Below are 24,801 nucleotides of genomic sequence, written 5' to 3' on the forward strand. Positions count from 1 at the left end.
ATGAGGAATTTTTTTCAGTATTTTTTAGTATTTAGGAACTCAACTATATATGAAATCTGGAATTAGGGGGAATTTTTAATCACGCTGCAAGTGATTGAACAACCTAATGAATTACTAAGTGACAGAATGCTATTATCAAGAGTTAATGAAAAAAGCATCTGCAGCAGATACGGGAGTAAATATCTTAGTCCAACAAATCACACAGTTACTTAATCAAAAATTTACTGACTAATGCTTTGATCAGTGACAGTGAATGGAGTGTCACATATATTAAACATTCATGAATGGACAAGAAATTAGTGCCTTGTAACTCCTCATTGTTGGTGCCAACCCAGTATCAGTTGGTAATGCGTAGGTTGCCAAGAACACCCAGGATTTGCCTTCAGTGCTCTTTATCATTTGTATTCACCAATATCAGGCATCATTCCAGCTTCTCTGACCATAAGAGACTGTACAAAAATCAGATTTGCAACCTGATGCCCCTAATCCTGCCCTTACCTATAATCTAAACTATAAATCAAATTAAGCCAAACCACCCAGCTCAGTACATTTCACAAACCATTTGCAGCCATCAAACCTGGACCTGCAGACCCTGCATTTTAATTCATGAATAGGTCTAACTCTTTCTGACGCTGGTTATAATTCTAACCTAATCTTATCTTGAAGGAAAACATATACACCATTCTCGTCTCCTGACCTGACAGGCTTGCAGAAACTGAAAGATCTGCCAGTAAAAGTCTCTCCTCCCAAATCTTAAACCCATGCCTAATTTATAGATAAGAATTGGCAAGATATTCATAACCCTCTCAAGCAAAGCAGAACATCATCTCCCTTGAAAAGTCATTAGTTTTAGACATTCTTCCTTACCTTCTACACTGTCTAGGGCTCTTTGTTCACTCCATCTATAACTTACTTCCAAACCAAGAACACCAAGGCAGATATCCTTCCCCAGTCTCAAGGAGACGCTTAGTTTCTTTAAGCTGCTCAACTTTAAGGAAAAACTATTCCCCCAGTAGCTAGGAGGCTTATTTCAAAACAATTTCAAAATTGTTAGAGCACACGTTCTGACAGCCAAAGAAAAATTCCATTCACAGATCAAAGAAATAACTATATAATTTGGAAGCTATTTCTTTCTTAAAAAACAATTGGCTGAATAGTCTTGCAAATGTAGGAGTAAAATTACCAGAAGTGTGAAGCACTCAAGTTGTGTACTGTTAGATATACGATTATTAACTCTTGTATATACAGCTTACACGGTGCTGCCTCTAGCTGTTTCTGATATCATACACACAAGCATTAAAGAAATAAGTTTGAATTTTGTGTTAAAAACAATTATGTAAATTACTCATTTCTGTATACGAGCTTAAAGGCACTTTTATATATAATTAGCAGCAAGACCACTAGTCAAATATTCAATCTTTCTGATGGTTGCCTCGAACACAAAGCTGACCATTTGCTTCACTATATAGTCTAATACCTCAATTACCAATGCAGTCAGATTTATTTTTTTTAAGCTAGCTTTTTACAGCGATTCCTCATAGACATAGAACTTGCAATTAGTACCACAGATCTTGACTGAGCAAAGACAACGCACAATATTAAAGGAAATAAGGTCATTAATTTATGATGGCATTATGTAAAAAGCAATCAAATTATAATTAAGTTGTTAAAACAGTGCAAACGGGCTGCACAGAATGAACAAACAAGTATAGTTTCAGAGCATGAGGCTGCCATTCTGATATTTTACAGTTATTGGGTTTGGGAGGTATGGACTATACATGATTTCTACTTTTTCCAGTATAGCATTTTGTTTTCTTTGCTCTGACCAAGAACCAGAAGAATTTAACACAAGCTGAAATTTCAGCAGTCCCCTCCTCCCAGGGACGAAGCAGTAGCGTATGGGCACATCGTAACTCAGACCACATTTCAAAAACATCGAGAACTAATGAAAACAGTACCAGAAGTAATTAAAATGCCATTTCATACAAGAACAAAAGTAGTATTTTGACACTTCTGGAAGAGAAATGAGAACTATGAAAAGTCGCTATGAATTTCTTTGATAAACACGATGTTAACTGCTCAAGTCATCGATTCACAAACACAAAAGCTGAACTGAAGAACTGTTGCCATCAACTCCCCAGGAAGCAGATTAGGATCATGGCTTGCAAAACCAGAGTGGTTTTTGACTCTAACAAACTAAATTTAGACCCAGTTACATAAAAAATACTAATAGCCTTAACACTTTTAATCAGCATAAGAGGTTTAGAGATACACAAATGATTTAAAGTCTGTTGACTAGTTTTATACTGCATTTGCAATATTGTGCATTAGTAAAATCAGGGAGATTATGAAAGAAATACTGAAGCATAACAAAATTACATAAAACATGAAAAGCTAGCTATACAGAGTGACTCCAAACTTTGATACTAACAGAAATTTTACCAGGATACATCAAAACCAGAATTTCTCTATAGATTCCTGCAGCACAGAGGCTAGCCTAAGCAGGTAATGCAATGCAAGTACCTACTAGGTTCACAAAGTAGACCGGACTCTCTTGAAATGCACTATTAACTCTTGTGATCCTACACAGGGCAAAAAATGAAATGCCTATTATCTTTGTGCCGTTGCACACTGCCAATCGCTCCGTGGCTAGCACAACAGCACAAAGCGATCTGGCGGACTTTCAAGTGCCAAGCCTGGCATGGTGACGGGCAATATGCTCTGCCAGCTGTGCTGCTTCTTCAGGAGCAGCAAAATGGCAAAAAAAAAATAATTCCCCACTGATTTTTACGAAATTGTTCATTATTATGGCTTGCATAGCACCTGCCAATAACGTATCAAGTATTGATCACATCATGCTCGGGGTTCCCCTTCCCCCAGCAGCTTAACACATTCCTTGGAAACAGGAGAAGATGCCAATATTGTCCTAATAAAAATAATTACTTGGATAAACTACAACCGTTGCCCCAGGCATGTGATAAAATTGCAAAATAGGTGGCAACATTGTCATATGTCCTACCTCCCACTTTTTTGAGAGAATCTACATCACGAAGACATTTTCAGGTTCACATCCTGAAGCATCTGTAACAGACCAGTTAGCTAGACTGTGTTTTTTTTTTTTAAACTTGAATAGCTTTTTGTACAATGTCATCAGAAAGTGACCCTTAAAAGCTTGTTTCTACCACTGCATCCTAACTGATAGAGAGATGAAACAGGTGACAATTACTGAGTGCTAGGGACGACCAAGTTCTACCTACATTCAATTTCTTTCAAAAATCCTTCAAAATCCTTTGTGCAATTTTTCTAAACCATTTGAGTATTACTAAAGATAACAAGAAATTACCCACCCTTCTTCAGAATTATTTCTGAGAAACACTGCAAGTAACACTGAGATGAGCATGCTATAGAGCTTATCTGGTTGGTTTAGAAGGGGGAAAGAAAAAGATCAACTTTGAAGCAATTACTGTGAAATATTTTTCACGGAAAATATTATTGCTGATACCTGACTAGGAACTCCTGCAGCTGATTGTTCTTCCTACTAAACTAGAGACATCATGAGAAGAAGCAGCAGTTTCCGCAGATTAGAATAACTGCAATGGCATTCCATAAAACAACAACTTTAAACAAACCCTAATAAAAAAATAGCTTTCAGCTATTAAACATTTTTTCTTAGCAGGAACTCATTTTCAGTGACTTAAGGTGGCTCTCACTAGATCATGTTTTTGTTCTGATTTACATAGCTATAAACCAGTCAAGGATGGCATTGTGCTGGGTGCCACAATTTTATGGTTTAGAACTGGTGAGACAACTACTCCAGGCTCCTCGCAGAAAGGCCAACTGAGTTAAATGACAACTCTGAGAAGGTACCAACGAAGACATCATCCATGAGAAACTGAACGCTCCAAGAGCTCTCAATTAATATCTGTGTTTTAAAGTTGTCTTTGTAATTGACACCTGGAATATTTCTATAAAACTGATTAGCCACAAAGAGAATAATTGTGGTCGTATCTAAAAAAAATCCTTTCCACATTGGAGATGGAATAGTTACTTTGCTGCAAAAGTTATGCCATCGATATTTGACAATAAATATAAGGCTTTCTTTACTTCATCTTAAGTATCAGCGAGGGCACCATAGCCACATTACCACATGAGAAACCCTCCCCTTTGATTTCCTTCTGTAATTCTCCAAAGCCAATTTTAGGGTACTGATGTCAACCTTGGGCTGCGTTGCACAGAAACGTGTTTTTTTGTTGTTGTTTTGTTTTTGTTTTTTAACTGAAACTACCATCTTTCCAAATTTGTTTAGAACTCCCTCGGAAATACCTTTTGGACAGGCTTGCAGCATTTCAGAAAACTTGCACTGAAAATGAGTAATATCTGAGAAAACAAGTATACTATTGAAATCAACTATGTGCTCATTATTAAAATTTGTGAATACCAGCCTGCAGTGACAGACTATACTTTTTGGCAGATGCTTAGCTCATTATCATTCAGCTGCTGAACCACAGATCCAGCTTGCATCACCTAAGAGGATTATACAACAACAGGCAGGTTATTACTGCTTACAGCTCAAATGCTGAACTAGCTTCTTCATAACGTTTTGAGCTTCTACGGATCCTTCTTCTCAAGGAAAGGAAAACAGATCCATGGCTTATTGGAAGTTCCACTCAGAAATGCTGTAATTTATTTTACTTTGTATCACAGTGGTAATATATAACCTATCAAGGAGAATATAATTTATAGCGCACTGCATGAAACAATATAGTTCTCTCATACCTCCCATATTTATCAAACTTTCACATTCTATCTACAGGTAAGAAAAAATACTTGTCAATTAACAGATATTTAGAATATTGCTTCTCTATTTTCCTTCTATATTAAGCAAGTATTTCAGAGCTCAAAAGTATTTCATTTTTTTAAGACTAGTACTGCTCACATTGACTTAGCTATCTATCTTGTTCTGTATTTACAGCAAAAAAGGCATGCGACAGCAAGTTGCTTTTACCAAGTGAATATTACTGATGCATGTTTTGCTCCTTGAGTCATAACAATCAGAAGGTCTCAGAGGATAAGTTCTAAAACTATTTGAAATATTTTTAAAAATAAAGTGTTTTAAAAAATAAATTTCAACGCATATGGAACTACCATCAGTTCCTTACACAGTTTTCAGAGCAAGACCTAAAATCCTGTTTACTGGATAGCCGACCTGTTGATCATCTTCATCACCACCGCCTTTTTAAAGCTACAAAAACATGTAACAGCCATGAAACAGAATACTGTGCATTTTTTCAGATCATTACAATAAAATTTCTTTTGCTGAAGTCTCTGAAAGTTTTAGTAGTTGCAGCGTTTTCCCCCAGCAACACACTCCACTTTCCCAACTGAAATACTAATACGTGGCATGCCTTATTAAAGCAATCTTGATTCTGCAAAATGTGTTTTGGGATAGAACCATCTACAACAATTACTTGGGGGGAGGGAATGGGGTTGTAGGGCATCTCCTTGCTTGTTTATTCCAAAATAAGCAGTGCTTGACTGCAATTAAAAGGTAGTACAGGAACAGGAAGAAGAGCATATAAAAGTTAAGATTTACCCACAAATACTACACAATTTAATGGTGGCGTACAGCAAGTGTCAGGCTTTCCTGTGTGTCAGCACACCTTTGGAATCTGAATTATTCAAGACCCTTGGAAGGAAGTATTTTTTAAATGGTCATAAGTACCAAAGCTAGGTTTGACTTGAAGTTAATATTCTTGCCCTCAAGCACAAGAGAGAAACGTAAGGAATAGTACTCCCTATTAAATTGTAGCTGTTATGGAGAAAATGCAGAAGTCAAAAACAAAGCTTACAGCCCATAGCAGCACCAACATTTTTTGGATGTGAGCGGAAATGAATCTCATTTCAGATACAAGCAAGAACCAGACTGGTAACTGAAAATTAGACAGAGAAGTTCAATTCTTGTTTAAAACAAATCACAGTTTAAAACAACAAAATAATAATAATCTATCAGAAAGCTGACAGCAGACTAGGTAGCATTCACATGAATTTGTTCTGGTTCCACAGTGCTTACAAGTAAGGAATGTGTAGCCAAGGCACACGCCTGCCTCACAGCGTGGCTGCAGCCTGTGATGTTACTACAGATGTCCTGTACTCCACTTCCTCCCTCTCACCAGCCCACAAATCCAGCCTTCCTGTCCCAGAGCTCAGACAACTACTGTTGCCCTGCGCATCAGCTTCCTAGGTCTCATTTCATGCCAGACTATTTCAAGCAGAATAGACTAATGAAGTAAACTTAGCTGCTTTGTTCATACTTGAGCTTTATTCTTTAGTGATGACACTACTTTGTCCTTTAACAGGACACACGGGGATTTAGTAATTGATAACATGAACATTTGTTAAACTTAACTGAATTTGAAACAATAAGTTACGAAAAAAAGATAGAAAGTTTTGTGATCATGCTGTCTTGTCTTTGCCTCTTTCTTAAGAACAGCATATTTTTAATTTGATTTCCTAAAGGCTTTAAAATTTTATTTCGATATTCCATACCACCCTTATGTGATCTCTGCCCTCCCCAAGCCTCCAAGTTAAAAGTTCTAAGGCCAATACAATTACGTAAAAGGGAATGCACTTTATAAAAGTTCATTAGTATCAACAACAGTAATACAATAGTATTCACCAGCAAGCACCCAGTATCATATAGATTTACACAGTACTGCGCCAAAACAGCTACAAAACCAGAGCATTTCTAAGAAGTTCTGGTTGTCAATGTAATAGAAAATAAACCTTTTATATACTGTTGCCAAAGAAGGGTTGAGCTGTTTAGTCATTAGTAGCCAAGATTTTTGCATGTAACAAAACACATTCTCATTTTGCATTACATTTTCCAGTGTTTTACATTTTTTGTATCTAGTTCTAGCAGCTTAGTTGATTTTTTTTTCTATTTTGTTTTGTTAAGCATGGACTTCAATTTCAAGTTACTATTTTAAACAGTATAAATCATCTGTAGATCAGATAAACTATTAGTCAAAAATGAATTGCAAGGTAAATTCTTACCATTAATAGCCCACGGGGCTATTTTTTTTTTGCCACTTTGTCAAAAGATTTTATTTAAACATATACACAGAGAGCACATATGACTTGGCCGTTTTATGTAAAAACAAGAAGGCAACCCTCCACTGCCAAAACTGGTGGTTCACAGATGGGAGAAAATGGAATTAAAGGAACTCTCAAGAGGCCATTTGTATGCATAAATTAATTTCTGAGAAATTAAGCCACACAAAATTGTACTCATCTTCATCTAAAAAGTAAGGACAATTTCCAGCATCAACAGCTACAATAAATCCCGTTGTCAAAACGTGCAATAGTATGAAACGTGGCACAAAAGCATTAAATACATCCCATGAACTCAGATCTCCAGATAAAGGATCTTCTTGAACTTGGTTCACGGCACTCTGAACAAACAGCGATGCATAGATAAAGACCTTAGTCTTTGAAAGTATTAAAATCAGAACTCAAAAGATTTTATACTTGGCATAACTCTGCAAAGCGAGAAATTACAAATTCAATAAGTTTGTACAGAAGTTACTCTGAAGCACACAATCACTAGATTTTAAGCTGCCTGACAATTTTCTCCAGTCTTCTTAATGTACCTGTTCAAAGCAATTTTTTGATCCTGCAGATTAATACTTCATATAGAATATGAAATGCTGTACTGGAACAAACAAGTAAGAGCAGACAGCAACAACATTAAGACACGGCCAGATGAACACTGGGGGAACATTTAGGTAGTCAACTTTAAGTGGGCTATTAAAAACGTAACTAAACTCCATTTAAAACAAACAAACAAAAAAAGGACTCAAGCCTCTTCCAAAAAGGACAAAAACCACTTCCATATTTAATCTTATTTTAGAATAGAAGAATGACTTTGTACTCTTTGGCAGGGAATCTATCAAACCATAACACGTCCTGTCAATGTGAACCTTTCCTGAGAAACAGTTCATAGCCATAAACTCATTTATAATGTGTTACGTAGGAGATGGCAAGTCATAACAGTTTGAGAGTCAGGAACATGGAATGTACCAACAAGTTTATGAAGAGTGACAGTAGCAGTTATTTACATGTTCAGGATAGTTAACTGTTCTTTATGAATTACTTCTCCCTTGTATAAATTAGAAAACTACAAAAAGTCAAAACAGAGAATTCCTCATCATCTTTACATGTTCAAGTAAAAACACCTTTGCAGAACCTCCTTTAGACAATAGCATATTGCTTGTATAAAAGGTCTCTTATTCTATAGAAGTCTTGACAGAGACAGCCTTCCAATCCAATGCGCCCTGTTTCAGTCTGAAACAAAAGATATGTTTCAGTTTATTATCTTTACACTAACAAGACATTTAATTTTCATTTAGAATATTATTTACCAAAGAGTTTAAGACACAGAACACCTACCCTGCGAACAGCCACCAGATTGTTGCAGACAAGCACTCCTCCTACAAATTCAGCTTGTATACCTTCTCGCAAGAGAACTTGCTTGAAGTCAGATAGTCTTGGCTCATTCATAAACACAGACTGGTGTCCAAGAACCTTTAAACAACACACAAAATTTTAATACTCCTGCTACTTGTTGTCTTCCATTTTTCCAAATATCTCCTCAGCATTGCGTTGGCAACAGCATGGCCTATGGACAGGCTGGGGGACTATGATTGAGAAGGTTCTATTTCCGTCTACTTGCAGCAAGATGTTTCCAGGACGGGAAAGCATAGAAATTACCTGTCAAGTAAAAAAATGATTTCTTTCTGCATTCACATATTGCAGACAAAACTGCCCTTGAAGTTATCTTCCATGACATGTTACGACCAGGGACAGAGATGCAGTAAGCTGCACTGCCGATCACTACAGATCCATGACAACTGTCACCGAAGTATGAAGAGACTTTAGAGTTGTCTCCACATTTATCTAGCTCGTGAAACAGACTACATTTAGGGTTGTACAACAGTATCTTAAGATGTAATTCTAGGATTAGGAGTTATTTTAAATCATTCACTGAAAAATGAAACAACATCTATTCACATAAGCAATTATTTTCATTTCAGAGTAAAGAATAAGGTAAAGAAAAGATTAAATTAATGAACTCAGATCACTACTAAAGGCAGAGGTATATGAATTTCCAAGACATATATTTCTACTTAAGTATATGAAGTAATTCCTATAGCATCAACAAAACAGAACAAGACCCAAGAGTGACTAAATAACCGATTTACAAATCCACAAGTACTAACTACAAATACGAAACATTACGATCTCATTCACAAATAGTTGGTAACTGTATGCTAGGCACTATTTGTGAATGCAACAGATCATCCTTGCTGAAAAGCTTAAAATCTGAAGGAACAGTAGCAGGCTTAACTAAGAGAAAACCAAACATGAAACACCAGTTTCAGTTAGACTTTCATTTGAATAAGATCACAGTTATTAACCTCTAAGTACTAGAAAGAAATCAGGGAAGTTCCTATACCTCATGAGGTGGCAGAGGTTCCAAAGTAGGAATGATCTCACTCTCCTCACACATCTCCTTATCATCGTCACCGAAGAGGCTTTTCATGGCCTTTTGTTGTGCAATGACACTAGAGTCCGAAGAAGGCATATCCACTTGCATCTCTAAGTCTTCATCTTCCCTCAGCTCTCCCTCTTCCAAAATAACTCCAGTATCCACTTTTGAAACTCGCATGTCCAGGACACCATCTATCCAAGCCAACTCAGCATCCTTGGCTTTACAGAACTGAAGGGAGCTGACAAGAGAATCTTTTAACCTGACCTGGGTTGCACAAAAATAAAAGTACTGTTGGTTTGATGGAAAACACACAGTTCTTACTTCAACTTTCCAAAATTAGCAGTTTCCCTTTCACCATCTTTCTGCACAGGTTTGACTCATAGTCTTTTGGAGAGAGAAAGAAATCGGTATCTCTAAGGCAAGACATTCAATACTTAAAAAACAGTTCGTATAAACTTGGTATCAGCAGTCAACTTAAAAAAAAAAAAAAAAAAGCGAAGAACAATACCTTTGTTTTTCTTGATTAAAATAAGAAACTTATATGACTGCAAACAAGTTAAATTTATGGCAGGAACAATCATTGCCTTTTAAAACACCAGAATTTTTTTGTGGCCAAGGGATTCTTCAGTTGGCCTTAGTAAATCTATGGAAAATTTACACAGCTATATTCAGGTTACTAAGCTGCAGCTCCAAACTTCAACCTTCTTTAAAAAAAAATGATAAATGATATTTTATTGCAAGAGGGGATGTTGTAAATATCAGACTAAGTGACCAAAACATTACCCTGATTTCTCTGGCACATTCCAGGACTCGAACTCATTAAAACCCTACTCTGAAAGACTGCTATCCCCATGAGATTGTGCAGGATCACAATAGCAGAATCCAGGCTGCAACTGTACAAATGAAATTGCAACTAATTAACTATCTGCAACACAATTCACCCAAAAGACATTAGGTTTCCAACATTCCGCTCCCATTTATTTTCTAACTCAATGTCTCCAATGTACTTCATTGGTTCAGACAGCTTCCAATTGAAAACAAAAAATTTAAATCTTTGAAGACTGAACTACCCCCTTATAAAATAAAACTGAAACAAAATATGGAGCTATTAAATTTTTATGCAGATAAATATTTTGTGAAAAATCAGAAATCTCATTTCTTTCACACTAGCAATCCTCACAGCTTTTTAAAAAAACAAACAAACAAAAAAAAACAGAAAACACTGCTGTTTTAAGAATCTCCAAACATTAATTTTGAGTAACTGGAGCTTTCTGCTTCCACGGGTAACAGACTTTTCTCTGTAATGTAGCAAAAACACCTCTTTCAACAATTCTACTGATGTTTTTCTATTAACTTTAAAAGGACAGAAGGCATAAAAGACTTAATACCTAAACTGCACGTGAGATGCTTTCCCCTGAACAACTTCAAAATTTCCATCAGGACCATATGAAATTTTCATATGCTTCACACAGATTATCCAAGTTTTCTCATTTTGAGTTTAACGATGAAAACTAAATGCAATATATTAAAGAAAGTGCAACATTTTACCATTACCTCACTTTTTTTTTTTTTTTTTTTTTGTGAGGAGAAAAGAGGTGGTGGTAAGCAGAGGTACCTTTTAAATAATTTCTTTAACATTAACTTGCTCCTGACTGTACTTGTTTATTCCCAAGTACTATTTGGGTACAAAGGGTCTCATACTTTTTTTTTTCTTCTTTGCTAAGTCTCCTCTTGAGATTAGAGAAAGAATTCTGAGTTGCAAGCAGTTGTAGCATACAGTGGCACCTTAAATAAAGGCACAATGAGTCCACTAAGACTAAAGCAAACTGATGTTCTCATGGACATAAACTTTGCTTTCTGCACTACAGGCAAAAGTGGACTGATCTCACACTCAAGTTTTGTTTTAAGCACTTAGGAGCAAAATTCATTTGAGCATGAGGAGAATGAGTACCCATAAGACAGAAAAAAGCTGCCAGTGTCAAAATCAAGTGTACAGATATGTAGCTTTTTGCATCTCCTCTCCCAAAAAAAGAGGGCCAAATAAGAAAGCCTGCCAGTACAGCTTTATTACAGTTGACAATACTTACACAAATAACAAAATCCTGTAGCTTACCTGATAAATATGAGTTTCACTGGTTGCATCTACAGTTTCATGTAGTTTTGGCATGTAAACTTTAATGTCTTTTCCACCGAAAGCTCTGCAACATTCTGCAAGGTCCTGGCTGGCTTCAGGTGGTCCATGGACAATGATCAATTGTCTTGGTTTCATTTGGTTAATAATTTTTTTAATTGAGTCTCCATCTGAGCGTCCTTCATAGTCAATGTATGTAACCCTAGCTCTAGTTTGAATTAAAAAAAAGAAGAATAACAGATTTTAAGTTTAAAGAAAATATTTTGAAGCACTCAAAGTTTGATCAAAAATTTTGATTTAAAAAATGAAAAATACTTTTAAAATATTCTACATCAAAAAAGCTGTCAGCACAAGCTGTTTTATGGATCAGTAAAATAAAGAATTGCCAAATATCAGCACATACATATATGTAACACTATAAATTCCCAAAATTCACTTACATAGTTATCAAAACATGACTTAAGAGTACGTGAATAAGTTCAATCCTTGTTAGCAAAATATACATACACACTTGCTTATCTGTGCTGACAAACTGTTGTATCATTTGCTCTTCCTTTTACACTTCTCCTCACATACGAACCAAAGTGCATATTTCTTAAGAGTAAGAGCTGTAAGATTCTGTACCATGCTCCCAGAAAGACTAGTAAAAAGCTAATTGTGATTACTCTGGAGAAGAAAAGAGAATCCTATCCCACTTTCTTAATTCCAAACTAGCCTTTTACCCAATTTGCACAATACCGTGCCACTATTCTAATAGCATGGACTAAGGCTCATAAAGCTGAAGACTCACTGGATACGTACACAGCTGCATACAATTCAGTACACAACATTTTTCAATAATGAATTTTGCGGAGCTGCCCACAACACACTCCTTCCCTACAAGCAACAATATCAGCACACACTTAGTAGCTCCAAAGAATCCTCTAGCATCAGAGACTTTGGAGGACAGACTCAGGAGACACATGTAGTACTGGAATTCTCCAATTATCCCTTCATATCAAAACAGGTAACAAGCAGAATTCAAAGCAAAACAGAGTATGAAATTTAGGCACTATTAACAGCTGATACCACATTGGCATACATTTCCTATTAGCACTTCTACAAAAGACCCTCTTGTTCTTTCTCTTGCATGAGAAATAAACGTAGCCACTGCCTACTGTCACAATGTAAAAAACCCAATCACTTCAAATATTTTGTTTTTTCTCTTCTCAGTTAGGAAAAAAAAATTTGTTAGCTGGAACAAATAGTTCTGGAAAGAAGGCAAAACAGCTGAATGCTGGTTACAATGCATTGGCCTTCTGAACAGTACCCTCCCTAGCTATGAAGTTACCAAAAATCAGAACAAACCACTCACTTAATTTCCATGGATTCTGTTGCTGAAATACATTTGGTGGGAACATCTGATAAATCCTGGTCCATAGGCTCCTCTCCATTTGTCAAACCAGACTCTAATTTGCTTTTTTCTTCTTCCGTTGCCTGAAGTTCTGGAACCAGAAAATCTTCAGGTCTAAAGGATGAAAGGCATTTTGTTTTTAATAGTCTTATAGTAACTGCAAAGCCCTACATAGTATAGAAAGAAGTAATCCTCATTATAACTACTGACTTCTTTTAGAATCGTTAGTGCTAACAGTTCTATTACACTTGCCTTCAATATTTTCACATGTGAACAGAGCTCGTTTGGAAAATATCACCTTCATAACTCAAAAAAAACACCCGTTTGATACCTTCCAGAACATTAGCAAGTTGAGGGTTTCTAGCATGTAGTCCTCACACAAGTAGTACAAATATTGCTAGATTTTCCTAGGTTGAAAGATGCTCCTTCCTGTCATAGTAAATTTACGAAAATTATGTGTCATTTAAAGTAGAAAAAATGTCAGGTTCAAAAAAATTTAATCTTCTCTCATAAAAATAAAAGCAAAAAAAAAAAGTTGTGAAAACACAACCTAAGAGATGTAAGCTCATGCCAAGAATCAGTGCTCTGCAGCCTCGATCCTTATCAGAAGCTTCCTGTGAAACTTAGCACAAACTGTTTTACAGAAGCCATTCAAATGTTACTGTGTTTAGGACAGCGTATAACAGTGTAGCAACGGAGAGAACACTGGTTTTTATTTTTATTACTTCTATTTTTGAACTATTTCATAGCTGTTACATGTTACTAGGCACTATCACTGCTTTCTCTACATACTTGATAATCTCGCCATATTCATCCCATTTAATTCTTTCTTCAGGGGCTGGAAACATTGGATAAGATTTCTTTGCTTGTTTGAAGAAGCTTCCTTTCCGGCTACCTTCACCCTTCATCATCAAATCATGTTTGGTCTTATGTACAGTTGGCTGATCAATATCTTCTTCGGCATCACTCTCATCACTGGAATCGATATCTGCCCTGAAATGGCATTCCAAGAAGAACAGCATTTTCTTTTTAATTCAGGTTTAGAATTACATAAACACATTGACTAAGGTCAAGGACAGTTTATGCATCTGAGAAGTTGTTCACAAACAGCAGATGAAACAGATCAATCTTAACGACAGATTAAAGACAACCATTTCTGACTCCTCAATGCCCTCAGACAAGCCTACCAAAACCACGATTTTCATTTATCCCTGTAAACAGTTGACGCATCAAGCTGATCACACAAATATCAACTCTAACAATAACAGCAGAATGCAACAGCCCACATACTTACTCTTTAGACTGTTCTAACTTTTTAGCCGCTTCTTTCTTTAGTTTCTCCTTTTCTAGGTATTCTTCAAGTTCTTTTCCTTCCAACTTGACACGTCTTCTCAACTTAGAGATAGAATAAAAATTGACATTACTGTGAGTAGCTGACATGATCTTAGTATTTCTCCTACACGCTGCTGGTAAGATAACATTTATATTTAAGTACCAAGGGCAAATGCAACTTGTTTGTCACATACAGAACAAGAATATGTAAATGTGTGGCACCTTAACATGGCAACATCATGATAATGTTATCAATTAGCAGAGACTACTTTAACAGAAAAACATTTCTAAGGTACGAAAATCAATTAGCTTTATAAAAATTCCTTAAAACATCTTCAGGAAACACCTCTCTTCAATAACTGAATGCAAATACTCTATAATGAGCAAGGTTTTTTTGACCTTTGTGTAACTAACAAAAAGAGAACCTTGCAAAATGCTATACTAGTAGTCAATGCAACACCAAGTTTTGTTTCTTGTTTTCCACAGAGCAAATTAGAATATAGGTTGCATTGGATAACGCAGAAATCTAGAAATAAGTCTAATACTGTAATTGAACATTTCCAATCCAAACTAAACTAAAAGCAGGGTGCATCATCAGGATTGAAGTTATCACTGCGACCACAGGGGACTCCTGTAAATTGCCAGCATTTACCAGAGAGTAGACACAGGTATACTACTTGAAAATAATTTGAAAACATGACTAACAATTAATTGTATTCTTTTAATTCCTAAATCTCACTTATCTTTTTAATTCTGGTGAGATATACTACACTGATTTGACTCGATTCTCCCCTCATCCCAAACCAAACTCATTTCCAGCAAGAATAATACATAGCATACTGTGATCTGCATCTAAACCGTAAACAGATTTCTTTTTAATAATAAAAAAGACATAAGAAGTGTTGTTTAACGATAAATATTTAAAAGCAACTTCATGCTCATCTCTGTGAAGTATTAATTCTACCACACCACTGAAAAACAATTTGCATTTCCTAATGTAAGATCTATTTTTATGTAAATTTATCCTTAACGTGTTATATATGCAATATACTTATTTCAGATTTCCTTCCACCACTAGAAGCATTTTCAGCAGTCAAAAAAAACACTAAATTCAGTTTTGCTTATACTCCGCCAGATGGCCCACAACAAAAACTTTTAGATAAATGGACAAATTCTTACCTCAATATCTATGACTTTCTCAGAAGGATTATCAATCAGGAATCGTGCTAATGTTCCAGGTGTAGTGCGGTAAGTTAAAATTATAGAGTTTTTGGAATCCTGGCACCACTGAATGAAAAGATCTCTTGAAAACCCACACTCTAAATCAGGTTGACTGGCAAGAACAACTTTTGGACTAGGCACTCGAGCCAGATCAGAAAGACTATGACATAAGGAGAGATGGCGGAATTGGAAAGGATTGTTTCGCTTGTCTTCAAAGCACCTCATCAACTTATCACTCATCCATTCAACCTAAAATATATATTAAGAAAAAATTATTAACAGGAAAAAATGTAAAAATGTACAAACCTGACAGTAAGTACAGGGTTGAAATATGTGTGATTACATCAAGCTTTCTCAGTGTGTATAGAAATAATGCTGAGTGTAAACACCACAGAAACGAGTACTTTTTAATAGCTATACTCTATACAGACAAGTCTTGTAATTAAAAAGAAAGTAGAAACGAGTATCAAGAAGCAGAGCAGTAGCCATGACTAGACACTGTCACTTGATCAAAACATTTGAGAGAGAAATACCAACTCTAGAATAAGGTAACACCCAGTCTTTGGCTTTCTTTTTAAACACTGTTGGGAAAAAAAAGCTCTTGAATATACATCCTGTTATCCTCTTCACAACTGCATTTTAAAATGAAAACAAACCAAACCTGTGATTTAGAGAACTCCACTACATTGTAGCTGACATTATTCAGAAGTGCTAGCGAGTAGACTCCTAATCCTGCATCTTTTGTTCTCCAGATCTGATCAAGAAGCTGAGCAAGTTCCAGAACTCTGCCTGCTGTATCCACAGCTATTAATACATTTCCATCACCTCGTAACGTCTCCAAAACATTAGCTAAAAAGAATTAAAACAAAACAAAAAAATGCTTACACTTTAAACTACAAGTAGGGTGTTTGTGGGGTGGTGTTTTGTTTTCTTCCCCTCCTGTATCACACCGACAGTCATTAGTTAAAAACAAATTGAACTCTGAAATAAATTGAACTTCAAGACAGAATCAAAACTACGTTTCCAATTAAATTAAAAGGAGTTGGACATTTCTTGGTAGCTCTGAAGATCCCACTGCCTTGATATTACTTTTTAAAATAAATAAATACAATCTGTAGAATGGAGCTTAACAAAAAAAAAAAGATTGCATTACTGAAGGTCATTCAAAAATTCCTTAAGAAATCAGATGATACTGGATAAAATACACCATTTTCAGTTTTATATAGGATACAATTCTTTGTTTTTAGGAAAATGTTTTACCTACAGGATCAGTACCATCAAGAAAGACTAATTCAAAATTTGTTAAGTTTTAATAAAGATTCTTAATTTAGATACTGGTGAGCATCTTACAGGAAAACAATTTACAGTGGTAATAAAACCTGTTACTGCTATCTTGAACCCCAAAACAGAATACATACTCAGTAGCTGCTCATCCCGTTGCTTCCTCCTGGGTTGTACATAAGTAGCATTAAATGAATCTGTAATAAGCAATGAAGGCCTGCTCAACATTTCCAAAGAACATCCATTCAGATGGCTGAGGAAAAAAGGCCAAAACTCACTTTCTGCATTTCCATTTCACAAGACAAAATAAGACAGCTAGCTTCCAGATTTTTACGTGTACAGAAGTCAAACTCCTCAACAATAGAAAACTATTATATCACATATAAACAAATCAAAGAGCTTCTTAAAGAAAAGACTTTAGACCAAGAATAAGAGGATGTTTAAAAAGATTCAAAGTCCTAATGTACAAGTAATTTTGAGGCGGTTGACACACAGCATAAATTATATTTAATACCTACAATTGATTATTAGTAAGAACAAAGGCAGTTTCTATTAGTTTCATTTTTCTACCTTCTTCTCTTCTCATTCCCCAAAAGCCTCTTTCGTATAACTTTAATTATACCTGGAACAGACCTAAATTAGAGCCTGGAACAGGTTCCCCAGAGATGTGGTCAGAGCACCCAGCCTGCCAGGGTTCAAGAAGTATCTGGACAATGCTCTTCAAAATGTGGTTTAATTTTTGGAAGGTCCTGTGTGGAGCCAGGAGTTGGACTCAATCATTTTTGTGCGTCCCTTCCAACTCGGGATATTCTATGATTCTATGTTTTAATTATTAAATTTGGCTTGATGCATAATACAAAACATATTAATGAATATTAATGTGAAAAAATATCTTATTTCAATGTTTATTTTCTTGTCTTTCTTTCAAATCAATTCATCTGAACGCATGTGAAATTAGTGGTCTTATGTACGGAAAAGCACTGTTACTTCCATACCTATTTATTACACAAAATGATGCACACCTAACACATCCAAGAAATAGCTACGTTGAACTTACATCTCCCTCTTGTGGTTAAAATCAACTGCATAAACAATTTCTTCCTCTCCATCTTTGACAATCTTCCAAATTGTGCCTCCTATCATGTGACCAGCTGGCAATGGTGTGATTGACAGACCATGTCCTTTGCCTACAAAAAAGAACCATCTTTTAAAAACCTCTCAATATTTTAGGTACATCACATGTACTAAAATCCATTACTCTAAATAAAAAGTAAAAAAATAACTCCAAAACTGTTACTTGGAAAAAAATCAAATGAAGTGTGAAAATCAGTAGCATCTCTCTCCTTGCCATCTAACCAGTAACTTCATGATGTTACACTTCTTGCAATTCATTTCTACTCTGTCTCCAGAAAAAGAAACTAAAGTGAAGAGCACTTCTTCACGCCGCCTCCCACCAGTACTCAGTAGCATTGCCAAGCTGCTATAACTACAGACCTAAACAGCAGCAAGTTACATAACAAATACATCCCAGGAAAGCAAGTAAGCTGGTGAAAGGCACACCCCTCTCTGCTGCAACACAAAATACTTACTGTATCATTCACTGTCTAAGTGCTTAGGAAAAAAAATGTAAGCTACAAAAAACAGAAATTTGCCAGAACAACAAACATGCAAGTGAAAGAATTCCAAGGAAAGATGTCTATGTGCTACAGTCAGGGATGACCGATCTTTTCAGCGCTACAAGCCGCTTTTCTTACTTTTTTAAATGCATGGCTGCTTCTTGTCACTCACGCTAGCCTTGGTCTTTGTCAGAGTAGAACTAGAGCAACCATGACCGTTATTCATTGTCTTTGATCCATGACACCACCTAGAACTGCACGACTGCACAACTTTAATAATGATTAGAACATGCATTATCTTCTTAGATGCATCCATCAAAACTTCAAGTCACTTCCATTAAATATGAAAAAAGTAAGGTGTTTTGATACAGTTTTTCACTAAAACGCTTACCAGATGTAAAAGTTGGTAGCACAGATATATCCTTGCTACAAATACCTTGAAAAAGCATCAGCAGCCTTTCAAGAATGGAAAAGCAAAATGGACATGGGATGCCAAATTACAGGGCAAGAATTTCAGCAAGCAGCATTGAGGAGCTGGAAGATACAGCATCTCAGAGACAAGCTGCCGGTGATCAGCTTATGTATGTCTGTGCAAGAACAGCATTTCCATTTCATTCTGATCTTTGAATTCAGCAACAGTGAAAAGATGCTGATTATCTGTACGCCACAGTTCCTAGCAATAAGCTACACTGAGTATCATTCAGAGTCTGCAAAGACCTCGTTAAACCATTCACATGCTAAAACTTAGTATCTGCACGTTATTTGTTCTCTGGAAAACTTGCTTTTGTGTTACTGGTTACTGAGGAGCTCTGAGGTATGAGTAACTATTTTTTAGAGATGTGAATAAACACCAAGAAAGTTACAAAAAAAAAAAGGAGAAACTAGTGCCTAAATATGCTTTGGCATAGCCTCCTCCTCATTAAATGGAAGTTCTACCCACTACCATATACAATTACTAATGCCATGTGTTCAGCTGATATAGACTGGCATGGTGTTACTGAATTCAGACCTGCAAAAATGCTTAACTTTCATAGACATACCCCTTTTAAAAAGTTACCTTAACTGTTAATGAAAGTAACAGAGTCACTAGAAGCAGTTTATCAAAACTGTTCCTTACAGAACAACTTTACCTTTCAAGTTCACAATCTGAGAAAACTTGAGCTGTTGTATCTTATCAAAGGCTGCATCTACATCATCCAACGTAAAGAGTGTGAAATCTTCAGTATTATGGCGGGACTAAAACAAATAAGAAGCACAGAATGTTCAAAAACTTGAGCCATCTACCTTACCAACAACGTTGTGTATTAAAGTATGAACTTAAATATACCTGATAGAGGTCATACATAAACATCTGTCCCATTTTATATACAGGAATAGTTGCATAAATGGCACAATTCAACCCCATTTTTCCAACTGCATATGGGAGAGCACCAAGGTGTAGAGGGTCAGGATGAGAAAGGAGAACAGCATCAACCTGGTGTACATGTCTACAAAGGAAGGACAACAGAAGTTGGTGAAAAGAGTTCTGAATGGTATTATACAGTTCTGACCATGACTATTTTGAGAACAACTGCGCAATCTGAATGCCAAACAAGAAAATTCAAATCCTTCCAGGTTTAAAAAACTTAATTAAAAGTTGGAGATATTTCCAAACATTCTCAAGTAATATTAGAACTTAAATACACAAGTGAGTTCTGAAAACGTAACTTCAAGGCCTGGGTCATGTATGAACTTTAAAAAGTTTCACATTAAATTCTTGATTAGAAAGACCTTAACATTTACTCTGACACCAGAAAGTTCATTAACTGAAGAGTCGAAAGTTTTTTTGGTGCAGGCAGGTTTATATATCTAAAAACCTAAAGCAGACTACAACTTTTCTTCACATGAGAAGAAGCAAGTAACAGAATCCAAGAGTCAATAATCTTTATATTGATAAGAATCAAATCAAAATGTTTTGTTGTGTTTTTTTTTTTTTTTTTCAAATTGAAACAGTCAAGTTATAATTCAAGAAAAGTGGTACATAAATTTTGATTTTACTTCAAAAAGTCATAAGTAAAAGCACAGGATGTTTTGTGTTTCACAGAATTCTTATGTTTCAGTCTTTTACCAGCAATCAACTTATGCATCAGGAAAGCTCCTCACTGTAAACATGTGAGAGTTCAGTATTAAAGTCTGGACAAGTTGATTTCTTGACAGGGCTGGGATACTAACAGAAGCCATTTTCCAGACTGACAGTTCGTTAAACTTGAAATATGAGGCAAGAGTTGAACCACTTTATCTTCACCCTCTATACAATAAGGCCTCTTTCATTTAAAACTTAGTTAAACATCCTAAATTATTTTAGAGCCAAGGTCAGCCTCCCATAAACTTGATACAGAGCAGAGTGTATGTTAAAACACAAAACAAAACATCCAAACCAAAACAAACTGAATAGTTTGAGAACTACAGTTAATTGAGGTTACTCGTTAGACTAAAAAAAATTTACTAGAGATGTTTAGTAGTATCCTTTAGTAGCACCCTTCAGATAAGGCATATTTTGAGCAAGTAAGAACAACTTTGGATATAACATCACAATATAGATACCAATGATTGGCATTTTGAAAACTTTCAGAAAAAGAGAAGACCTATTTAAAGCGTGTAAGCTACTTACTTCCTTAGGGAGTCAATAATGTCCATAGAAAAGTTTTCATCCCAGCCACAGTCCAAAAGAAAACGGAATTCATCTACTTGCAATAGATAGCACAGGGCAGATTCCTCCTGCACCCCTGAAAGCGTGGTCAGCTTGATAATCGATGTCATTTTTCTGTCCAAGTGTTTGATTTCAGAAGGAACTAATCTGAATTGGAGAAGAAAACATTTTATTAAGTAATCCAAAGGAGAAGTGTATTTATTTAGATCTCCCTCCCTTTCCTTAGATTTCTCTCTCTTAACTTCTGAGAACAAGCACGAAAATGGTGGTGAATATTGTTCAATAAAGCTGCTAGATGCCAACCCCTAACTTTCAGATATCAACTTTTGATCCTTACGGGTCTTTTGTTGTTAGACAGAGCTTCGAAGTTTATTAGAAATATATCTTAAAAATAAAATAAGCGATCACTAGAACCAGCGCAGGGACCAGCACCGCACCTCCGGGGCTGCGGCCCCCCAAGGTGTGAGGGGAGCCCCGCACCGGGGCCGCGCCTCACCGCCGGGGCTCACCGGGGAAGAAGAGGAGGAAGAAGAGGAAGAGGAGGAGGAGCCCGGCTCGGAGCACTGGAGCCCTTGGCCACCCGGCAGCGGGCCGAGCCCGCCGCCCCCGGCGAGGGGACACCCCGCAGCGGTGCCCCCCGCGCCGCCGCCGCTACCTCGAGGCTCCGGCCGCCCTCAGGCCCCGCGGGGCGCGCCCCCACCTCCACCTCCCTCCCCGGCGCCGCCGGCAGCCATCTTGTGAGGGGCGGGGACAAGGGGGAGGGAAGGTGGAAGGGGAACGGGCGGCACCACCGCCGGGCCGATGGGGGGTGAAGGAGGCTCCCCCCGCTCCCCGTGCTGCCGGTGGGCTCTCCCGGCCTGCTCGCGCCGCCCGTTGCCCTTGGTGCGGCCGCTGCGCGGGGCCCGGCGGCGGCGAGGAGCGGTAATGGCGGGCGGGCGGGCTGTGAGGGGAAGGGGCGGGGGGGGGTCGTCGTAGTCTTGTCCCCCCTCCCCTCCCCAGGGCTGTGGAACGGGTCATAAATTTCTTCGGTGTCTCATAAAAGGTCCAGCGAGGCTGGGAGTTTGTGGTGTGGGGAGGCCGGCGAAATTCGCGCAATGTGTTTTTACAAACGACCCGTTTTCTTCACCTGTCAGTTCCCATATGTCCGGTTAATGGTAATAAAGCGCGCATCTGTAGGATTCTGTGTTATAAATGCACTTCTGATGGTCTGCAGAGCAGCAAACTTCTGTATGATTAGATTTAAATTGATGGGTTAAATGCGACTGTTTCACCGGTAATATTTGAGAAGAGGTGTTCCTCTCCCATTTTAGGATAAAATCCTATTTGCTAGGGCCAAGAGTTGGTTAGGATTATTTCTAAGAAACTTCTGTATGTATCAGAGAACGAAATGTATCTCATAGAAAGTATTTCATGGCCCACATATCTATTAGTGGGCCACATATCTATTGTTCTATGGTGGGATCCTAGTAAGTGTAATTAAATATTCCAGGTACGCAACAGCGTCCACTTACAGATTTATTAGCAGCTCTTAACCTGTTACTCTTTTCTTTCTAGCAGCCATGGTGAATTTCGCCCAAGTTGTGCGTGATCACTGGGTTCACATCCTCGTTCCCTTAGGATTCGTGATTGGATGCTATTTGGACAGAATGAACGATGAAAAACTGTCAACCTTCCGAAACAAGAGCTTATTATATAGAAGGTCTGCTTTAGTTATGCCTTTTAAATACATACATTCAGTTATTTTGCCAAGTAGACTTAAAATGCTTCTCTGTTTGTTGTTAGAGTCTTAAGTATAGTATATATAGTAGAGTCTAAAGAAACTTAGTAGAAGGATGCACTATATGAGATCAAAATAAAAAGTAAACACAGATGAATAACAAACTTACGGTGTTAGGAAAAAGTCATCTTAAAAGAATAAAACTTAACAATTTGCTTCCATTATACTTTGCCATTCACAGTGTAGTTATCATGGCATGGCATTAACTAAATCTTAGTATAGCATTGTTAGTGGCTAGCACTGTTGTTCTTAAATACCACTAATAAAAAGAAATCTTGAAGGATTGTAGTAAAAATACCACTTCAAACTTAACTGTGAAACGTATTTCCAAGGAAAATATCTAAAAGGGTTTGGGGGGGATTTATAGGCCAGGAGAAAACGTGTGGGAGTGTGTATGTAACATGCATTTAATGTTATTTTGTTAACTGGGGGAAGCAGAGTTATAAAGTGCATAAAGAACTAACTAGCAAGTTAGGGAAGTATTTTCTCTGGGTATGAATTTACCTACTCTCCAAGTCCTTGAAGATTCTACAGGTGGAAGAATGAGTATCTTGCATCTTAATGTTTGTCAATTTAAAATGGAAAATGATCTTTTCCAGCTCCTAATTAGTTTTTAGTTAACTAATTATTGATCTGAAATCAAGTAATTGGAAAAACAAGGTATATACACTTTAGTAGAAAAATCTTTGCCTGTCCAAAGCTTGTTAATTAGTAACTGCTGGCCAGTTCTTAGTCATGAAATATGGAAACCATTATTTTTTCTCTGAAACTTCAGTGGGAAACAGTCATTGAATTTTAATTTTCAGTGGATAATAGGAAGCTTCTGTCCTAAATTTAAAATTATCACAGCACTTATTAACTCAATGCTTGTGTAAATTTGTAATTAAAAGTAATCATTTTTTAAATTAACACAAATGTTTATGTTGGCAATCTGTATCTTCACTTAAAGGTATGATTATATACAGTAATCAGTTTGAGCTTGCTGGCAAATTTCTCAGGGAGAATTTAGATAACTTAATGCAGTGCATCATCTGTATCAGTTTAATTTTACATTACACCATGGGGTTAAGCAAATAACAGAAATAAAAATCATGCTGCATAGCATGGACTCATCATAGGAATGTTACCAGTTTGCAGGTGGATTTTTTTTTAAACTCTGGTGTCACCTAGATTAGTTCTGAGTAAGAAAGTAAGATGATACAGTTTGTGCCACTGTTACATGAGCACTTCACAATTGCTGGTGACATTTAGCTGTTATTTCTGCATATTACAAAAACCTCTAAAAATTTAAGATAACTTTCAAAATCAAGGTATTCTAGAATAATTTATATATATAATAGGAATTATTCTACAAAAATCATCCTAATTGTAGTCTCTTTTCTGTTTTTCTTCCCACACAGAGAGTTGAAGCCTGGTGAAGAAACAACATGGAAATAAAGACTGTTGATGAAATGAGAAATATTTTCACTTGATTAATTATCTTATCTCGAGCATTGAAAGAATACAATTACAGTTTTCATCTTAAGACTATATAAAGCTACAGAAAAGAACACCTGCAATCCATCACTGCTAGTTTAATTTTCAGTCGTACTTTTTGGAAGATGATTTAATTATATGACTAATTTGCGTCCAGGAAGTCCATAACTGTTGAGAAACTTTTGTCGTTGTAAGTCATACTCTGGAAAAAGAGGATGTAATAAAGAAAAAAAACTATGCAAAAGTCAGTTACGGTGTTATTAATCTGTACGGTGTGGAAGTTTGTAGCTAATTTATGAGGTGGACTTCAAGGGGATACTTTAAAATGGCCCAAA

General features: G+C 36.7%; 2 protein-coding genes across 3 annotated transcripts; one reads left to right on the forward strand and one right to left on the reverse strand.

Moving 5' to 3' along the window:
* Positions 1–602: 602 nt before the first annotated feature.
* Positions 603–22,851, reverse strand: CPSF2 (cleavage and polyadenylation specific factor 2). 2 transcript variants are annotated; one of them, XM_040557221.1, is made up of 16 exons: positions 22,768–22,851; positions 21,869–21,950; positions 21,175–21,360; positions 19,852–20,011; positions 19,655–19,760; positions 17,966–18,095; positions 17,046–17,161; positions 16,289–16,476; positions 15,586–15,876; positions 14,369–14,469; positions 13,867–14,067; positions 13,036–13,188; positions 11,664–11,889; positions 9,515–9,814; positions 8,449–8,583; positions 603–8,343 (listed from the first exon to the last, which is right to left on the reverse strand). In XM_040557221.1, the coding sequence occupies exons 1-16, from the start codon at positions 22,772–22,774 to the stop codon at positions 8,251–8,253; spliced, it is 2,475 nt and encodes an 824-aa protein (XP_040413155.1). In that variant the 5' UTR covers positions 22,775–22,851; the 3' UTR covers positions 603–8,250. The 2 variants fall into 2 exon arrangements, with proteins under 2 accessions (XP_040413155.1, XP_040413156.1); XM_040557222.1 differs by lacking the exon at positions 22,768–22,851 and having other exon boundaries at positions 21,723–21,944.
* NDUFB1 (NADH:ubiquinone oxidoreductase subunit B1) lies at positions 22,773–24,714 on the forward strand. The gene is made up of 2 exons (XM_040557228.1): positions 22,773–22,912; positions 24,391–24,714. Exons 1-2 carry the CDS (start codon positions 22,773–22,775, stop codon positions 24,425–24,427), a joined length of 177 nt encoding a protein of 58 aa, XP_040413162.1. The 3' UTR covers positions 24,428–24,714.
* The last annotated feature ends 87 nt before the right edge of the window (positions 24,715–24,801 follow it).

This window comes from Cygnus olor, chromosome 5, assembly GCF_009769625.2.
Source record: "Cygnus olor isolate bCygOlo1 chromosome 5, bCygOlo1.pri.v2, whole genome shotgun sequence".
NCBI lineage: Eukaryota > Metazoa > Chordata > Aves > Anseriformes > Anatidae > Cygnus > Cygnus olor.

Bases quoted from the DNA above. Each gene is read 5' to 3' on its own strand.
- NDUFB1 (XM_040557228.1), top strand. From the start codon at position 22,773: ATGGTGAATTTCGCCCAAGTTGTGCGTGATCACTGGGTTCACATCCTC. The intron at 22,913-24,390 runs GTCTGCTTTAGT...CTTCCCACACAG, and splicing joins AAGAGCTTATTATATAGAAG to AGAGTTGAAGCCTGGTGAAG.
- CPSF2 (XM_040557221.1), bottom strand. The intron at 14,068-14,368 runs GTAAGTATGTGG...ATGCCATTTCAG, and splicing joins AAGTTAGAACAGTCTAAAGA to GGCAGATATCGATTCCAGTG. The intron at 8,344-8,448 runs GTAGGTGTTCTG...CTTTTGTTTCAG, and splicing joins ATCTGGTGGCTGTTCGCAGG to ACTGAAACAGGGCGCATTGG.